The following is a 19,790-nucleotide window of genomic DNA, read 5'->3' on the forward strand; positions in this document are numbered from 1 at the left end:
AGCCTCTCTGCTTTATGAGACACACAGCTTTGTTTCATGGCTAGTTTGGGAGAGAAAACTATAGACTATAGAAAAAATATAATACATTACATGTGTGTTCCACACAATTAGTAAGCAAATATTTTCTTCTTTATGAACATGGGGTGAAGAGGGAAGGATATGCTTTGCTTCTCTAAGGTGCCAAGACTCCTAAATGGTCCTTCGAATTTCGGACTGTGCTTCTGAACTATCTCTCACATGTATAGCCATGCCTGGAAAAGAGTCACAAGACGCATCCAGTATATGTGTCTTAAGTGTATGCGATTGCAGGCTTGCGTTAGAAAATGGGCACTGGGAAGATAGCTCACTTAGTAAAGTTTAAGAGACAAGCAGAAGAACCTGTGTTTCACCAGAGCATGTATGTAAAAATCTCGGTATGGCAGTATGTAATCTAGGCAGTTGGGAGCACAGAGACTGGCAATCGTTTGCTCAATTGTCAGCCAGCCAGCCTAACCTAATCAGTGAGCTGCAGGTCCTAGAAGTAGACTAAAAAAACAAAACAAAAATAAAAACAAACAAACAAAATAAAACAAAAACGCCAAGGTAGGCAGCTCTTCAAAATTGATGTTCATATGTAGTTGACTTTTGGCCTCCACACACAACTGGCACACATGTGCATGTACACCTAAAATACACCTCACATATATAGACACACACATGTACAAATAAATTCATCACTTATTAATTTTAAATTAAACTAAAATTAAAATTTTAAATTTATTTGAGTCAACATGGTACTGAAGTATAATAGAAACCATACACAAGTTTGAAGTCTGCAGCTTGAATTCAAATTGTCTTTTCAAAATATCAATTAATATGTAATCCATGAATAATTTAGATATTGAAACTATCATCTCCTTTTTTAGCTAATTAATTGGGGGTTCATGGAGTTGGAGACAGAAGTTCTGAAATATGTTTTCTTGTTTCTCTTTTTCTTGCTGATGGTTGATCCTGGAGTCTTGTATATGCTAAGCATGTATCCTGTCACTGGGCTGCACCTGTACCTGAATTCTTCTCTCTTGAAATGGCCATATAAATAACATCTCCACATTTTTGAGAAAGTGAAGGGTCTTCCCCAACCCTGTAATAATATCTGAGTCACTCACAACTTTTCTTTCCTTTTCTAAGCCTTCAATTCTATTTCTTAGCTTGAATAAATACAGAAATTCCATCACAGTTGCATACTGTGAATCTGATATGCTTGTCCAGTGAAAAGGTACCAAAGAATTGGTTGCACATTCAATTCTGATAAGCAAGGTTTCTATCTTGATTGATTCTATTTTCTCCCCTTTGAAGACACCTCCAGTACTTTTCAACGTTTTTTCTTGTTGGTTCTTCTGTTTTTGTAAAGAAGTAACAAACACAGTAATTTTATAAAAGAAGAGAGGCTCATTTAGCTCAATGTTGGGAAATCCCAAAGCAGCTCAGTTCTAGTGAGGACCCACAGTAGAGTATCACAGTGACTGGAGTGTCATGTGTAGGGAGAGTTTACATCACCAAACAGGAAGCTTGAATACTCAAGTTGCTTTTTACAACAATTTGGTTTTTAAGAAAGAGTCCAAGGCTTATACAAGGGCAACTTTAATCCCATTGGAGGGAAACTCTTCCAGCGACCTAAAAATCCTGCTTGTTCTCACTTCTTAAAGCTCCTACTAGGTTTGAAAAGTGCTTGCTGTGAGCCCCATACTCTGATCTTGCTCTCCAAGACCCATGAGGTAGAAAGAGAGAATCAAGTTCTGCAAGTTTTTGCCTGAGTTCCACATGTGTGCTGTGGCACTTACGTGCCCCACAAAATAATTAAACAACAACAACCCATGCTTTACCACCTTTTATACAGCTCATGAGCCCATGGGACAAACCGCACTAAAACATTGTATTTCCCTTTCTATTCTGAAAGAGTCCTTTTCCATTTAGGATGTGATTACCTATTGAGAGCCACCTTTTCTTCAAGACAATCTGATAACCACTTCATCCTTCATGTACATCTTGAGCCCCAACTACCTACAAGATGGCATAATTCTAAGTGAAATTCAGCTTGTTCTAACTGGTATGAAAGCAGTGAAAATTTTTCAACTGCAATTGTTCCCTACCTTTACATTTTAGTTGTAAATTCTTAAAGAGAACTTAAAGTAACAGGACAATATATCTAAATTCAGTAATTAGTAATATATTATCATAATAATATATATGTATGTGTGTATGTATGTATATGTGTATTATATATTTATGTCTTTTGGTAGTTCGATCAGTAGGAAGTGAGATGATACTTCTTCCCTGAAGACTTAAGTAGTCTGCACTATGGGTAAGAATAATCTCATCAAAGAAACTTAATACTTCAACAGTATTATCTAAGTGGTCTAATGGCTCTTTTATATTCTGAAATTCAGTTGATACATCAGAGACTGTTCATGCAGTTTTGATGGCAAAATGAACGGATCAGTAGCAACTAGTTGTATAAGATATGTAGGCAAATGACCTATATCTGTAATCCAGGCTACACCTCTCTGTCTAATAATGGCAGTTTCTTGCCTCTTGATGTACCAGCAGTGCCAGTACCTCAAGCTGTCCCGAATTGGATAAAAATGAGTAGAAAACACAACACTTATAAATGAGCTACTTGTTCTGTTTGCCAATGCCGGTTGAGTCTGTACCATGAAGATGAGACAACTGGGCACCCAAATTATTACTGACCAGGAAGCACCCTTCTAAACTGATTCAGCACCCTTCTAGACTGATTTGCTGAGAAAACACCTTGTTACAGTAGTAAATACCATAACCGAGGCAATGGCTCAGAATATGTGGGAGGCCTAAGAAATTCTTTAGGAATTTGGCTTTGTGATAATAGCCATATTTTTTTATAACATTTTAGGTTTGTAGAATAACTGAGTAGACAATATATAATATCTCACATGCCTTCATTTTAGTTCAGTTTCTGTCTTTATGATAAAATGTCCTGACAGAAATAACTTTGGGGAGAACTGGTCTATTTTGGGTCACAACTCCAGGTTACAGTGCATCATAGCAGGGAAGCCAAGGCGGTGGGAACTTGGAGCAATCACATCACAAAACAGTCAGGAGCAGAAAGTAAAGGAAGCATGGCCTCTTTGCCTTGCTTGCTTAATGCCCAGTTCAATTTCTACAGTTCAGGACACCCTCCCTAGGAAATTAACCCAGTCAGGAAAATCCTGGACAGATGTGTCTACTGGTCAGAAAGACCCAATGTAGATAACGCCTCATTGAGACTTTCTTCTGAGGTGTTATGTTAAGAGTTGTGTTAAGTTGACAGCTGAAGCTAAGCTTTAGATCATACCGTCCTTCCCCCATTTTGTATACTAATACATCTGAGATTAGTGACCAATCAAAGAACTAGTATTGAGACATGATTATTAACTATAATTTAGAATTGATGTTAAGGTTGGTTATGCACACTGCAGTATTCTGTGGATTTTCGATAACTTCATATTGTTATTTTTCTACTGTTACAGGATAATACAGGGCATTTTCCTCTTTTTTAATTCCAATTTCCCTTGTAACTACTGATTTTTTAAAATATCTGTATAGTTTTACCTTTTACAAAATATCCTGAAATTGAATCCATGTGATACATAGCCTTTGCATACCGGTTTTTTTCTGTTAAGCAAGATGCAAGTCATAATTTTCCCCTGTTTCTCAATAGTGCATTAGTGTTTATTGCTGAGTAATATTCTAGTGTCTTCATGGACCAGTTTACCTACCCATTGACATAACTTACTGATGAATATTTTTTAAATGTGTGTGTGTGTGTGTGTGTGTGTGTGTGTGTGTGTGTGTGTGTGGTACGTAGTACTTGTGTGAAGGTCAAAAGGCCAAGTATTCTCTCTTCTACCTCATGGGCCCTAGAGATCTGACTCAAGTCCTCATGGCAGTGGGCACCATTATGTGCTGACCTGTATCACTGGCCTTTACTGTTGTATTTTTAATCAAATAATAGCAAGCTTCTTACATAGAAGTTGTTGAAGTAATAATCATTAACTGATCTAGTTAGATAAGTTGATAGACAGGGTAATTACATTATTAGGCACTAACTACTGCAAATGCACATTTAGGCAGCTCTTCTAAGCAAGAGAAGTGTAGCAAAGTAGGTGACTTTTGAAGGCTCAGACTTTTAACCATAATCTCAAATCTCCTAAAAATGATCTATATCAGTAGCCTCGAGACATTTGTGGCTTTTAACCATAATCTCAAATCTCCTAGATATGATCTAGATCAGTAGCCTCGAGACACTTGTGGCCACTGAAACATAAATTAATTTAAAGTAAATAAAAAACCACGGATCTCGATTGCTCAGCTCCCTTCCCACGGTTCCATAGCTGTCTATGACTGATGGCTACCATTTTGAAAGCACAAATGTAGAAATTTCCTTCATTGCAGAAATTGTCACTGGCTAACCCTGATTCACGTAAAAGCATTCCAACTGGAGGGTGGGATTGGAATTAGTTGACCAAGCTGATTCTGCTTTCTCTAATGCTTTAGCTCTTTTGTGCCATCACCACTTTACAATAGAAGAGATGAAGTTGAGAGATTTGTTTGCTAGGGGAGAAATGTTGCTTGGATAAAAAGGCTGCCTGGACCAGGGAAGCTGTGAAATGCCCCTAGGTGACAGCCTCAGGATGCTTGCCCTGAAAAGTCTGGGCCCTAGTGTTAAGGAGTCTTCCAGATTTCTCAAATTTGCTAATTTAGTTGGGTGAAGAGGCAAAGGTTTTTAGGATAGACGTGGGGAAGGAATCCAACTTCTTACGGAAAAACATCCTTTTCATAAACTGCCCATCCCTTCCATAAACTGCTGTGGCTGCTGCATGCCGGGAATGTGAAGCTTGAGTGAATAGTGGTCATGGGACACAGAAACTGTAGCTAGCTCCTTGAAATTGAAGTTGTAAATAAGTTTTCCCGCTCTTTGGATGCGGTCAGGTCTAATTTCGTCCCCATGGTGGGTGTCACACTTGCACAGTGTTGCAGGTTTCACTCCACTTAGATTTCAATTTTATGTTCATTTTATGTTTAGTATTTTAATAAAGTCTCAAGTTTTCCTCTGAAACCAAAGCGCCAGTAACAAACATTGCACTGACCAGTGCTTTTCCTTGATGTCTAATCCAGAAACTGGCTGTTGACATTAGTGATTTTTTTAAAAAAAATATTTATTTATTATTTATAATTTATTTTAGATGCAAATGCCAAATTGCTCTGTCTGTACGTTGATACTTAAATATTAACTTCTTGCCTTTTGAAAAGCCCAAGTTTCAGAGAGACCTAGTACAAAAAGTGAACTTGATAGAACAGCGTATCTACCATAATTCCTGTGAAAAGACAACGTATCCTAGTATTTGGAAGTTCAGTCAGGGCGTGACAACTTGAAACATAACTGGCTATAAATACAGGCTTAGGATTCTCTAAAAATAGACACAGAGAAAATAATATATTATCTTGCAAATTGAGAATTTGAAATGCCAGATCGTGAATGAAGACGAATTTCTATGCAATCTTTAAACCACTCTTGCCTGCTAAACAACTATTATAAGAGTAGCCAACTTTCAACCAGTATTTAACAACTATTGGACTTATTTAACTGTCCCCCAAAAGGCAGTGGATCAAATGACTTTGTCATATGTGGTATAGTGCGCGCGCGCGCACACACACACACACACACACACACACACACACACACAATTTAAATAGTGTTTCATGTTAGCGAAGTCTTAAAGATTATTATTGATTATTGTTTTTTAGCATTAAATTGTTTTCTTCAAAGTTGTGGAAGGAGGAAAGAATCAATATTTAGGCTTTTGGAATGGCAGCTTTTTACAGAGCCCCCACCCATCGCAGCACGATTGATTACAGTTGCTTTTGTATAGGATCTACAAGAACAATATGTTTTAAAAACATGATTCTTTGGTCTGAGTTAGAACAGTTTCAAATGGGTTTCCATGGGGGCTGCCCACAATATGACCACTGGAAGAAGCTGTGGCCCTTGCCAGTGGCATCCAGGCAGGAGAAAGGGACTTAGGTGAGGAGTGACTGGCATACATGCCAGAGAGGTTGTCTTGGCAGCTGCACTCACTCAGCCACATTCTTCAGCCTCCAAAGCAGGAGGGGAAGAGACAAGTTGTTCTTACAAAGGCAATAGCACACAAGGGTAAAAAGCTGCAAGCAGGGGAGTCAGAAGTATAGGTATGTTTCAGAGCAGTGGGCAGAGCTAGGGATCTTCATTCAGAACTGGGGGCAGCGGTGAGGAATTGCTTCCCAGCCTTCACTCTCTAAAGACCCCCACTCTGTTGTTGTGCCAAGGCTGTTGGGGAGTAAACACATCTTCTTTTGGTATTTCACACATCCTACAGTGACCTGACTAGTCAGGCTGCATGCCGGTCTGCACCAATTCTGTTTCTACACCAATTGCATTTTCTGGATAATTAAGATGAAACTGAGTAGGGGCTTTCATTTTGCAAAACGAAGATTAGATAATAGCTTTTGGGTGTTACTGTTTTGACAGGTTTTCACTGTGTAGCCAAAGATGGCCTTTAACTTGAGACTCCCCTGCCTCAGCTTCCCCACTGCTGCCATTGTAGATGTCGGCCACCATGCCTGGCCAGTGAACATTTTTATACACACTCAGTGGGGCTGTCAGTTAGTTACTTTGGACACACTGAAGATTCTGGTTAGAGTGGGATATGTAGAGAGTGGCTGAAGTTTGCATCATTGTGTGTAGTCAGCACCCTTAGATGCTGGATCAACATGAAAGGAAACCTTTAGTATGACTTGTGACAAAACCTGGAGGAGTCTTAGCTGGTAGCTTTCACTGGTCTTGGATTAAGTTGGAGAAAGAAATCTTTGAGTTTCTCAAACGATAAGACAGATCTGACTCAAAAGTTTACTTTTGTTAATCTCTCATATTTTTAATAAACCTAATGTTTTATCTGTGACAAATTGGTGCTTAGGGATAATCATTCCACTCACTGCTTTTAATTACCATATATTATCCTCCTTTGGGGCAAAAAAATAATGAAATATGCTGCTTCTTAAAAAGTTTCTTTAGTGTGATTCTTAAAGAATTTTTAATAGAGCACATAATTTTATCATGTTACCTCTCTTTTACCCGATTCATCCTCTCTAACCCCACAGCATAGGCTTATGTGATCTTATGAACAGAATGTCAGGATATCTTCATAGACAGATCTAAGTTCTGGTGGTGACAGATCAAAAAGGGGAAGGCAGATTTCCCAGAAGTTAGGTTCCCTCTCAGAGTTTTGCAGACTTTGGTCAGCATGCCAGTAAGCACAGCTATGAATGTTCGTTGTTAGTGGAAATAAGATTACTGTCTATGGTTTTATTGTTCCTCTCATTTCACAAGATAATGTTCTTCTCAGGTACTCACAAACCATGACTTAGCACAACAGAATTGTACCCATCCCACCTCCCCTCTCTCTGTTAACTTTTATTTATTTATTGAGAAATCCATGTATGTCTTGATTACCCACTCCCTCTCCTTTAACTTCTCCCATAATCCCTCATCACTTCTCCTAACTTTGTATGCTTTCTTTTTTCCTCACTGAGTCTGTTCAGTGCTACTAATATGTATGTGTATAGGATCATTGCTGGAATATGGACAGTTTCTTAGGGCACATCTCCCTGAAGAAAACTGATTTTTCCTCCCCAGTAAACTTCACCTGCCAGTAGCTTCTAGGTTATGGGGATTCCTTAGCTCCCTCCCCTATTCATTTAGGGGTTTTAACTGGTTTGATCTTTGACCTCATGTATGTACTCACAGCCACTTTGAGTTCCTATATCTAACAGCTCCATCTGGAAAACAGTTTCTCAGTAGTTCTCTGCAGCCTTTTATTCTTAAAGATTTGTCCCCTCTCTTTAATGATCTTTGAGCCTTTGGAAGAGAATTATGATGATACAGATATCCCATTTCGGGCCTAGCACTCTACAGAGCACCCTTATTCTCCATGCTCTGTCTACTTGTAAGTTTCTGTAGTAATTGGTATCTATTCAATAAGAGCTTCTCTGATGAGGATTGCTTTCTAAAAACTGTTTACTTCTGTAGAGCCCAGCCCATGTGGCTCTCAGCTCATCCCATGAGAGGCAGGTCTATGTGATTTGGAGCTTATGCCCTTGTGGCAATGTATAGAGTGAAGATATGACCTCACCAAGGTATGGTTGTGAGGAAGGTTTTATTTTAGATATGAGGGAGACTCCAGCCAGAGGCATCTGGAGGAGTTCAGGAGGAGAAAAAATAATACATTGAACATTCATTCAGATCCAGACCAGCAGAACAGGGCTGGTGAGGAGACAGAGGAGTTAAGAGTGAGAGAGGAAGGGAGGAGAGGAAGACAAGAAGACCTAGAGAGTACATTGCCTAAATGGAAAGGCTGAATGTGGATGAGATGCTGTGGGATGGAGCCCTGCCCTTGAGCTGGAGAAGTTTAAAGTGGGGGCAGAGTGAGGAGAGCAAAGAGCCACAAATACTGAATGAGTTCCCAGGCCATTGTGGTCTTTGATGTGCTAATGGGCAGCACAGTTAGCCATTTGTCAGGACTGTAAATTCCACTGTCATTCTTGTATTTAAAATATGTCCAATTCTGGTGACTTCTGAGAGTTACATGTGCTTGAACAGTGAGTCTCTTTGCTTTCTCCATCTCCCCCTTCCTCTCTTCCTCCATTTTTTCTCTTTCTCCTTCCACCTTCTTTCCTTTCCTTCTTCTCTTTCCTTCTCCTTGCCCCCTTTTTGGTTAGAAATGGGCATACAATGTGTAGTCCATGTTAGCATTTTGTCTAGGCCCTGCCCCACAGTTACCTGGCAACAGCCAGGCGTGCCTGACTGACTGCTCAGAGGCTGCTCGCACCTTCTGCTCTCTCTTGTCTTCTTGCTCATGCTCTGTCCTCTCACCCCTTCCCCCTCTTTTTCCATTTCCCTTCCCCTCTCTCTCCATATGCTCATGGCCAACCTCTACTTCCCCTTCTCTGTCTCTGTCTCTGTCTCCTCTCCATCTGCCTCTCCCTCTCCCTCTCTCTGTCTCTCTCCCTTTCTCTGTCTGTACTACCTTCTCAACTCCCCTCCCCATGCCCTGAATAACTCTATTCTGTACTATACCAAGTCGTGTGGCTGGTCCCTTGGGGAAGAGATTCCTCAGCATGGGCCAGTGGAGGTACCCCCTTAACCCACACCTGACTATACATCCACCAAACATCCTCCTTTTCCTTTTCTTTTTATAAAACACAACAGTCCAGACAAACCTTGAGTTCACTGTTCTTTTGTCACTCTCTGGTACCACACACCCAGCTTGGAAGCTCCATAAAAACCAAGGTGATTTCTAAAGGGTCAGAGCCTCTGTTAGCATTGGTTAGATAGCACAGGATTCTTCTTACAGCAGCAATAGAGAGCTGTCCTTACCTTCAACTTCTGACACCTAAGCTCATCTCCCTACAACACCACTGGGTTGGTAATTCGTCTTTCACTGCTTCAGGCCTGAGAGTCCTGGTTCATGCCCAGCATTGACTGCAGCATCTACCTGTTCTTTCAAGTCAAGGCCATTCCCATCTTTCTGTCCATAGGTTTTCCATGGCACAGTGTCAGGCCTGATTTGTGTGGAGAATGCATATGGACCTAGAATTGTAGGTATTGAAAACTTCCTTAGAGTGAACTAATGAATCCAAACCCGAAGTAGTCGGCTCCCTGTGCTTAGCTTAGAATCTGTTCTATGATGATAGTTTTCACAGAATACTTATGAATAAGAAATAAACTCCAAATAAGTTTCCCCATCTCCTGTCAAACTCTACCAAGAAAGAGCATCTCATTACTTTAGTTAGAATTTATTAAAACTGACCTTCTCCAAAATTGGATCTTTCAGTGCTTCTATTTTTACTGTAGTCTAAACTATGGTCATATGGATATCAAAATAAATACTGGAATATTCCAGCTTGGGAGGTAGAAAGGCAGTAATACTTATAATAACAAAGCTGCAAACATCCTGCTTTTCTCCGCTATTCCAAAAAAGGAATCAGGCAGACGGTGGAGGACATCTGCAAGCAATGGACATTTTCCTTTTATGTGTCATGCATATTCATCATAACCCACTCACCATCCTTGGCCCTGCCTTACTGCACATTGCTTTGGAGATCCCTGTTTCTGTTGCCAACAAATGTAATTCAACACAAAGGGTGCTTCCCTTCTTCCCTGGCTTGCAAATGGGAAGCCACCACTGCAAACAGAAGTATGGCTTGCCAGCGGGTTCTCTTCATGTTTTTCTTTCCTCCCTTGGTCAGATTTTCTGCTGTGGTTGTTACCAGGGAAGAAAACTCTTATTTTGTTTAGGATGAGCAATAAAGCAAACTGGTTTTAGGATTGGTTTGTGTGACGGTTTGTGAAGTTGGGCATTGAATCCAGGACCTTAAACATGCTAAGCAAGGGGACTTTTTAAACAGCAGAAATATTAATTGAGAATCGCAATGCAGTGGTTTTAAATTTTAGAAGTTCAGAAGGGCAACGAGTGAAAATTGTCTCCAGGTAGAATATGTTGCTTTTAGGTCTTCTCTGTAGCTACTACAAAGCAAGAGATGCGTCAAGAACTTAGGTGCAGAGGTTTGGGTGTCCTTCTTTCTTGCGTTCTTCAGCTAAGTGTTCTTCACCATGAAAATGTGGACTGTGAAAATCGAGGGATTATGTTCCTAGTTTTGGCAAATAACATAGCAGGGATGTGGTTGTCAGCAAATGAACACACACTCAATAGTATGCATGGACTACTCACTGTCAACAGATGAGACTGGGACACATACCATTTGTGTATTTCAATGCATGGGAGTAGAAGAAAGTGGCTTCATTTGTTAAACAGGCATGAAAGATTGTCTGAACCCACAAATCCGAGTTGTTACTTTAAATTTATCTAACAAGCAAGTTATTGAGCCAGGAACTACTCAGTAGAATCGATAAACAACACAGTGGGAAACCAAATAGTTTTCGGAGGGCTGTATACACCCGCATCCATGCAGCGAGACACCTTTTCTGAAAGTACTGGACCATACATTCTAGTTAGTGTTCAGGGCCACAAAACACCCTGGCAAGGTGTTTTGGATTAGGTAAAGTGTGTGTGTGTGTGTGTGTGTGTGTGTGTGTGTGTGTGTGTGTGTGTGTGTGTGTGTTGGTGGTTGTAGTGAACATTGTATTTAAGCACAATCTGACATGAGAATTTTGGCTTAGGAAATCTGGCTGCTTTTGACGGGATGTGGTTCTATTTTAAGCAGAGAGAAATGTCCCCAGTCAGTGCCATGCACTACTCACTGTTACTTTTTAAAAGTCATTTTCAGACATTTTCCTTTTTTCCTGACTTGCGCTTTGTTGGCTCATTAGAGACATTTAGTTTTTTTGTGGATGAGAACATTAGGACACTATGCATCTACTTCTTTCCTTCTTATGCTGCTTCCTTTTTTGTTACTTTTGAGACAGATTATCACAATGTAGCCCAGGATGGCCTGAAACTGGATTTGCCAAACCAACTGAGCTTAAACTCTGAACCTCTTGTCCCAGCTTCCTGAATGCTGGGATTACACTTGAGCACCATCAGTGCCAGCTCACTGGAGACATTCTTAATGAGTTGGGGTTTCTCCCACAAGCATTCCTTACATTTGGAGACACCTCAGCATGCCCTTCTATAAAGGCAAGAAAATGTGGCTCTATTTTCCCCAGATGTGGAATCCACTAGGTTGTCTTTAAAAGGCCTAAAGACCCAGCAGATCAGGAAACTTTGACTTCTCTTTGTTGAGCCTTCTCATGCTGCCTCCCTGAGCACACTGGTGTTTGTGTAGGCAAGGCAGAGGCAAGGAAGGATGCAGAAGACACTGAAGCAGGTTCTTTCCCTGAGTTACATCCTCACCCGAGCAATGTTAATTAGTTTTTAAATTAACTTTTGGTTAGAATACAGAATCAAGTATTTCCTTTCGAATATATACATATATGTTCACTCTTCTATGAGCCTTCCCCTTCCCTACACACTATTGTCCAACCACACACATGTGCATGCACAAATGCAAACCAACACACATACGCATATACATGCATATCACATACACACACATGCACATACACACAAACATATACACAACACACACACACACACACACACACACACACACACACACCACCACCACCACCACACACCACTGAGCTTTCTGTATAACCAAGGATCTACAAGTACTATTTGATGTAGTTATGAATTATGAGTTCCTTAAGAATAGATTTTAAGAACTTTTTTCCCTATGCAACTCCATCTTTTTCTATGAATAGCTTAGATGGAATATAATTGAGAAAATGGTATAAGCTTGGGAAAGTGTTAGGTAGTAGACAAGTCTCTTTAAATAAACCCTTAAAATGAGTGCTTGTAAATATCCAAGGGCTTGTTCCTCTGTCAGATCCTCCACAGTAAAAGACAAGAGTGTTTTTGGCCAAAGAGTACTTTCTTCTTGTTGCATTTTAAAGATGAGATATTTCTCAAAATTAATTAAAGACAACAGGCACCTATGACTCGAGGCAACCCCATCTTCCATGAGGCGGATTGGACTGGTAGGATGTTAAGCAGAGGAGGAACTGTTGAGACAGCTCCTCCTGGCTCAGTCTCTAGCCGCTCTCCTCTTCGTCCATGCTTTCTCTTCTGACCCTGAATTCAAATCTTACAGCAGCCAAGCAGGGGAAGGTGTGAAATGCCAGCTTTGCTCTCTGCCCCCTTTTAGCCAAGGGCAGCAGCTCCATCTCATAGCTTTGGTGAGACCCAGATTAAACAGCCTCTGTCGGAAATCCCAGTTTCACTGCTGGCCACTGTGCTTCTTCTCCCAGTCCCTTTCACCCACTCATTCTGTGCCACTGAGCATGTGCAGAGCATATACAGTCAAGGGGAGTGGCTGTTCATCTCGGTGGAGAATCAGTAGCTGTGAGAGCCCCTTAGCCTGGCCTTAGAGAAATGCACGTCGCACTTTAAGGGAATACCGCTATGTAATTTATTAACTTCTTCAGCATGTTAACTACAAAATCTGTTTTACCAGCACAGGGTGCGAAGTCTTCAGAAATGGCATTTGTCTTGTTTGGGATAGTGTTTTGGGGGGAATGTGGCAATGGGGAGTTCATAGAGCTTTAGCTGCTACAGGTGAAAAAGGTCTGCTTGCTCTCAAAGTGGACTCTGTAGAAGGATGTGGCTGATTCCCACTTTGTTACCAGTGTTCCTGAAGTCAGAGCAGGAAAGGATGATTTTAATTTGATGTCCAAATTACTTGCATCCCAATGGATGGTGGAGAAACAAATACTTTTGGCTGCCTCCAAATACATCAGACATCTGGACAGCCCTGAACTACCCTGGTGCTACAGGACCAAAGTGACTTCAACCAGACTCTGTCTCCAGATGTCCCCTGGCCCTCTCTCAAGTTCTACAGTAATCCAAGCCCTGAAGTCTTTTGCCAGTGGCTGGTCATGCTACCCAGTGTGCTAAAATATGGCATTGCTGGGATTCTCCCAGAGAAACCCACCTACCAGGCTTTGGGACAGAATGCATGTCCTGATAACTGGGTCATCTAATGCTGAACCTTGATTGGTATATAAGAATTAATCATCTCAGTATTAACACTGCCATGTCAGATTTCTTTGAGAAAGAAGAAAGAAGAGAATGAAATGCATTTGGTGTTAAGATAAGAGAAACTGGTTTCTATAATCTTCCTCTTACTCTAAGGACCCTGTCACTTAAGGAGGCGCAGTGCACAGTGTAGTAAGTGTGGGACAGGTTACCTCCCAGGCTCGGATCCAAGAGCTTTTAACTATAAGGATCCTAGCGGTCTTACAGTGTATGTTATTGAAACCCAAGTCAAAGGTTGCTCAAGCCATGTGATTTAGTAATCTCAGCTGACAAATATTTGTTGAGTACTCACGCACTTTGAGCTGGACAAAGAACAAGGTCACACTGGTTGTTCCAAATCTGTATTGACACTTTGTTTTCATCCAGAGGCAGGGAGAATACACACGAACCAATTAATCCCAACAGTAAACCTCTGTCTTCCCTGGCGTGTGTGCTACGAAGAAAAGCAAGTTTACAACTAGGGGACTTACAAGAAAAATAACCAGAGAAGTCAGGGTGCTTTGAAAAGCAGGCAAGCTTTGGCAGGGTGGGCGGTTCCTTAGGTAATTTATAAAGACAAGGTTTAATCCAAGCTGAACCCACAGCAGCTTGAGGTGGGAGCACAAACTGGTTCAACAACAGGAGTGTTTTCTGGGTACCTGGTACTGTATTCCAGGCACTGAGGTTTAGTAATGTGCAGCGGGGAGGCTTCGGGAAGATCCTGTTGTGGAGTCTAGGATGCCTTGTATACCAACACTTACAAACCCTTAAGTCTCCCTATATGAAATGGCATTCCCACATACCAAGGCTTTTCCTGTGTACTTTAAAGTCATCTTTGGCTAATTATAATGGCTGTACTAATAGCTGTTGTTTATTATGGTACATGCTCAATACTGATTTTTTTTTATATATATTTATTTGGAGACAGGGTCTTATCAGGTAGCCCTGGCTGCCCTTAAACTTGTGATTGCCCTACCTCAGACTCAGTACCATTCTATATTTACACATCCATGTTTTCAACCTGCCGTAGTTTGAATTCCTGGATGTATAAATGGACGTCCCAGGAACGTGGGGGTCTGTGTGCACAGCCTTCTCCCACAAGAGAGTTGTGAAGGTAACGGGGTCAGGCGCACGGGGCTAGAGCATACAGGCATCCCTACTAAGTTTGCAAGCTTTGAGAATTAAAACATGGTATGATCAGAAGCTTGAAAACTGGTATTTTGTAGAACTGCCTCCGATTACAAAGGAAAGCTCTAACTGTGTGGCAGGATAACTCGGGAACATTCTTGGCTGCTGTGGGAGGGATGTTACTCATGCCTGCAAATCAGCCTGCTGAAACCCAAATCCTGGGCTGCAGCCTCTGAATCCCTCAGTGATATCTCAGCGATTCCCGTCCTTCTTTGTTCCTTGGCATCAAGGCCTATGGAGATTGTGGGCTCTCATTTAACATCCTTCTGCCTCTCCAGCCAGCCCCTGAAACTCGAGAGGATAAAGTATTACTGTTTAGAGAGTGTCTGCTAGTTCTCCCAGGCTTTTCACTCATATTGACTGCTGAAACCAAGTTTTATTTTCAGTCCAAATCTAGTAGAAGCCAATATAGTAAGGGGAACTTTTTTTTTTATAATTCCTATGAGGGACAAACATTCAATTTGATCATTAAAAATAGGACAATAATGAATGTCATCTGTTCCAAAAGCTACTAGTCTGAGATACTGGTAGTAAAAATATCAATTTACTAAATCCTTTTTAAAAAAAATTCCATCTCTGCTCTGTCTGCAGTTCATGCAAGTTTGGCAAGATTAGATTGAATTTTAATCGTGGCCTCTTATTGAAAAGCTGAGAAGCTCTGGAAATGGGATATTTGGTGACTGAAGCCCATGACTTGCTATCACCAAGTGCCAGTAATACAAGAAAAAGTACTCTTGTGGGTTTATCTGGGTCTGTCATTAGACGTTGCTACGCCGGCAAGCCTAAGAAGTAGACTTGCCATGGGCTTTCCCCATTGGTAGGTGAGCCTCACAGGCCATGTTCCACACAGGTTGCCTTGCCTTGTGTCAGCGTGGGTCTGGTCTGTACAGAGATCTCTGGACTTCCCCAGCAGCTAGGGAGCACTTGTCTGTAGTGATAAAGCCAAGCACGGCCAAGCCCGTGAATGTCTGGTGTGCCTTGATACGTCCCTGTGTGATTGTTTAGCCTAGCGTCATAATACCTTGCTTTATGTTTCTAGAAAATGATTTAGGCATTCTGTAGCTTAGCTTTAATCATCAAGGAATCTCATTTATGATAAAAACAAATGTGTGAGATAGTTTAGTAACTTGGGACAACAGATACTCAGATAAGTGGAGTGGAGTGGAGTGGATTGAACTAAGCCTATGCCAGACTTGAATGTCTGCTATCATCATTCTGTAAGATTAAGCCACATGAGCTTCCGTGTGTGTGTGTGTGTGTGTGTGTGTGTGTGTGTGTGTGTGTGTGTTCTATAAGTTGCTAGGGCATCCTGGGTAAAGGGTGGCTAGACAGGAGGGTGCAGAGCACAGCTGTGGAGCGTCAGGTCTTCAGTGCAGCATATACAATATTTGCACAGTAGACAAAGCAGAGCCTTTCTGAATTGGACCATCCTGAATTACTTGTCTTTGCTTTCTCAGAGAGCAGAGCTGACATCTGATAAGGACATGTACCTTGACAGCAGCTCCATTGAGGAAGCTTCAGGATTATATCCTATTGATGATGATGACTATTCTTCTGCCTCTGGCTCAGGTAAGTCTGCCTGCTGGATGCCTCTATACCCGGGCATGCACACATTACGCTGTGCCTTCTGCCAGGACAAACACAGCGTGTGCCATAGTCATGAGCTTGGTTTGGGGGTACAAATTCCAGTTCTTTGTAATTTAAGCTATGAGAACTTTGGAATCTAACTTTGCTGATTCTCTGTTTCCTTGTTTATAAAGTGGAAATAAATAACCATATTTACCACCGAGTTAGTTAGGGATTCATGTCTGTGGAGAGACACTTGACAGCAACTCATAAAGGAAAACATGTAATTGGAGATGGCCCACAGTTTCAGAGGCTTTGCGATTAGCATCACGGCAACAGGCAGGCGTGTGCACTGGTGCTGGAGGAGCCAGAGTTCAACACCTTGATCCGCAGGCAGCAGGAGACTGCATGCCATACTAGGCATAGCTTGACCATAGGAGACCTCAAAGCCTGCCCTCACAGCGACACACTTCCTCCATCAAGGCCACATCTACTTCAACAAGGCTACATCTCCTAACAGTGCCACTCCCTATGGACGAGCATCCAAACACATGTGTCTATCAGGGCTATAGCTCTTCAAACTCTCAGAATCACATAAAGTGTTTCACAGACGAGTGGAGTTGAGGTGTTAGCCTCCAGTTTTATTGTTAAAAATTTCAGAGTATGGTCATAGAAACCACCCTTCAAGAAATCCTTCAAATATCAGCTTCATAAAATGTCTGCTCTATGTTAAGATTATACACAAAACGTACAGGCTTTTAGAGTATGTTGCGCGTAAGTGGGAGGAACAGTAATATGAATAGACTTACGTCTCTGACTTCTTCAGTGTATTAGTTATCTATGGCCTCCGCAATGCTGCCTAACAAGTCACCCCCACACTCAGTGCCTTGCAGCAGTGGGCATTTGCTTAATTCATCATTCTGCACGTGTTCCAGTTAGGCGCTGGCTCCACGTGTGCTTGTAGCTGAAGCTCGGCTGACTTCGGCTCAGCTCTGTCGTGTGTCTGGGAAAACGGAGCAGACTTGGCCTTGGTCCACGTAGCCCCTTAATTTCCGGGTGGCGAGCCATATTTTCACAGAGTGAAGCAAAACTTTAATCCTAGACTTACTGTTTGGTATAGCGTCACTTCTCTGTGTGTGCATGCATATGCGTGTGTGCACTCACGTACCTATGAATATAGGTGCGTGTGTGTATACGTACGCACATGTGTATTGTGTGTGTGTGTGTGTTTGTGTGTGTGTTGATGGTGCAATGATCAAAGCCAGGATGTTAGTTTTATTATTCCTATGACAAAATTGCTGAAAGAAGTGTTACAATAGAAGAAGGCTCTTAGTTTCAGATAATTTGTTTGGCTCTATGTATTTATATAGAACATAACAATTGGAATATGTGATGGAGGCCGCCATTCACCTCATAGTTGACAGGAAGCAGGTAATGCGGAAGATGGTGATAACTAGGTATAACTTCCCGAGGCGTGCCCTGCTGTCAACATCTCCCGCCATCTAAAGTTTATAATACCTTGCAAAATAGTGCCACTAGGTAGGGACCAAGGGTTGAATACATGAGTCTGTGGGGGGTGCATCTCCTATTCAAATCATAACACCCAGAGCCCTGTGCATGCATACAACTGAACGATGTTTCCAACCCCAAGTTGTACCTCTTAATTGAGGCAGCTATCATAATATTATAGAGGATGTAGGTATAAGGAGGAATAAATGTGCCTGGATACTTTTACCCAATATATTTTACCTGGAAATGTTTCACCTGTGCCAGGAATGGATCGCAAGAAACTGAGAAAAGGGAAGAGCTGAATGTATAGTCAGCAGACAAACCAGAATTATCTGGTATGTAGCATATATAAAAGTCTTAGCAAGATCTTTCTTTCCTAGAGTGTCTGTTGCAGATAAGATTTAACTACGGTAACAGTTACTATCCTGAATATAAATGTGTGCCCATGTAGTTGGCCTAGGTTTCAGAATGTCCTAGAACAAATGAAGGTCAGTTGTTTCTGGTGAAGATCTAGACTTACTCGAGTTTGAAAATGACCAATCTGAAAAGAGGAGAGGCAGGAGATGACCTAGTAACATCCCACTGTAAAAATAGACCTAGTTATTCAAGGGAGTGTGATGCATCTGACACATGCAGAACGAGTGTGAAAGAGTTGCTCTCTGAGCCCACAATGCTATTAATATCTTTCACTCATGATACCTCTTTTGTTTAGCATCTCAAAAGTGCCTTGTAACCGTCATTTCAAAATCCTGGGAAATAATAAATTTGCATCTCTCTGACCCCCCCCCATTTCTTCACAAATCTTAGTATTCAGGGGTTCTTAGGGATTGTTAGAGGTTGTTTAATTCATTTTGCTGACTTCTCCCAAGATTATCTTTACATTTAGTCTAAGGGAAATGGGTCCATGCCACCCTGCCTCATCCAGTTACTTGGAGTGTCACATTTGAGGCTTTGAACCCACTCATCATATAGACTAAATGGAGATAAGGCTAAAATGTGGGCAAATTTCTCCAGCCACAGATCTAACTTTAGGCAGACTTTTCTGGAAAAAGAAAAACCAGAAAAAGAATTGTTCTTTAGAAACTACCTTGGCTCTGCTATAGATATTTTTTTCTACTTACTAGTCTATATAAGTAAAATTTGTGAAGTACTTTTGTGCTGGGAAATGCCTTATCCATATAACAACTCTGTTATAAAGATATCCCGGATTCTATTATCATTTCCACTTTCACGTGAGACAATCCACAGTACAGAGAGATGGGGGAGCTTGTTCTCATTGTACCATGTAAGGCTGTCAGAAAGCAAGGGACTGGGAAGCAGGAAGTGCGGCTTGAGAGAAGGCCTTGCCTTTCAGCCCTTGCTGTTTTACTTATGTTGGAACACCCCATTTTACCATAAAGAGGCTTTGCCTCGCAAATGCCCAGCCACAGCTGTAAACAGTATAATCAATCAATGTTTTGCTCAACGAACCACCTGGCCCACTTCCTCTCATGCTATCCAGTAGGAAAGCAAATGGCCCAGAACAGGATGTCTAAAGGCTTAGAAAGTACATTCCAGCAAGAAGGGACCTACATTACATAAATATAGATGATTCAGAATGGGAACTAACAAACTGAGAGTCTTCACAAGCATCTGTGAAGCCCTCCACACCAAGGGCTAAACTTTTAGAACACACACAGAAAAAGATGTTTTTCATGCCCAAGAGAGCAAGAATTCATTCAGAGAACTCTAGAAATGTTTTTTTTTAAATCATTATAATGCCATGTGATTTGGTGACAAAAGAAGGTACTGCCCGACAGAAATAAATAATAGACTTCTGGCTAAAGATGACAAATTGAGCAGAAAACCCAACATTTCAAGATA

The 19,790-nt window shown here is 41.3% G+C and overlaps 1 protein-coding gene across 1 annotated transcript in view; it reads left to right on the plus strand.

The window, feature by feature from the left end:
• Nucleotides 1-19,790, plus strand: part of Sdc2 (syndecan 2) — a 112,697-nt gene that overhangs the window by 80,907 nt on the left and 12,000 nt on the right. The window contains exon 2 of the mRNA NM_013082.4: nt 16,310-16,421. Coding sequence (NP_037214.1) covers nt 16,310-16,421 — 112 coding nt within the window. The remainder of the gene's footprint in view (nt 1-16,309; nt 16,422-19,790) is intronic.

Source organism: Rattus norvegicus, chromosome 7 (genome assembly GCF_036323735.1).
Source record: "Rattus norvegicus strain BN/NHsdMcwi chromosome 7, GRCr8, whole genome shotgun sequence".
Taxonomy (NCBI): Eukaryota; Metazoa; Chordata; class Mammalia; order Rodentia; family Muridae; genus Rattus; species Rattus norvegicus.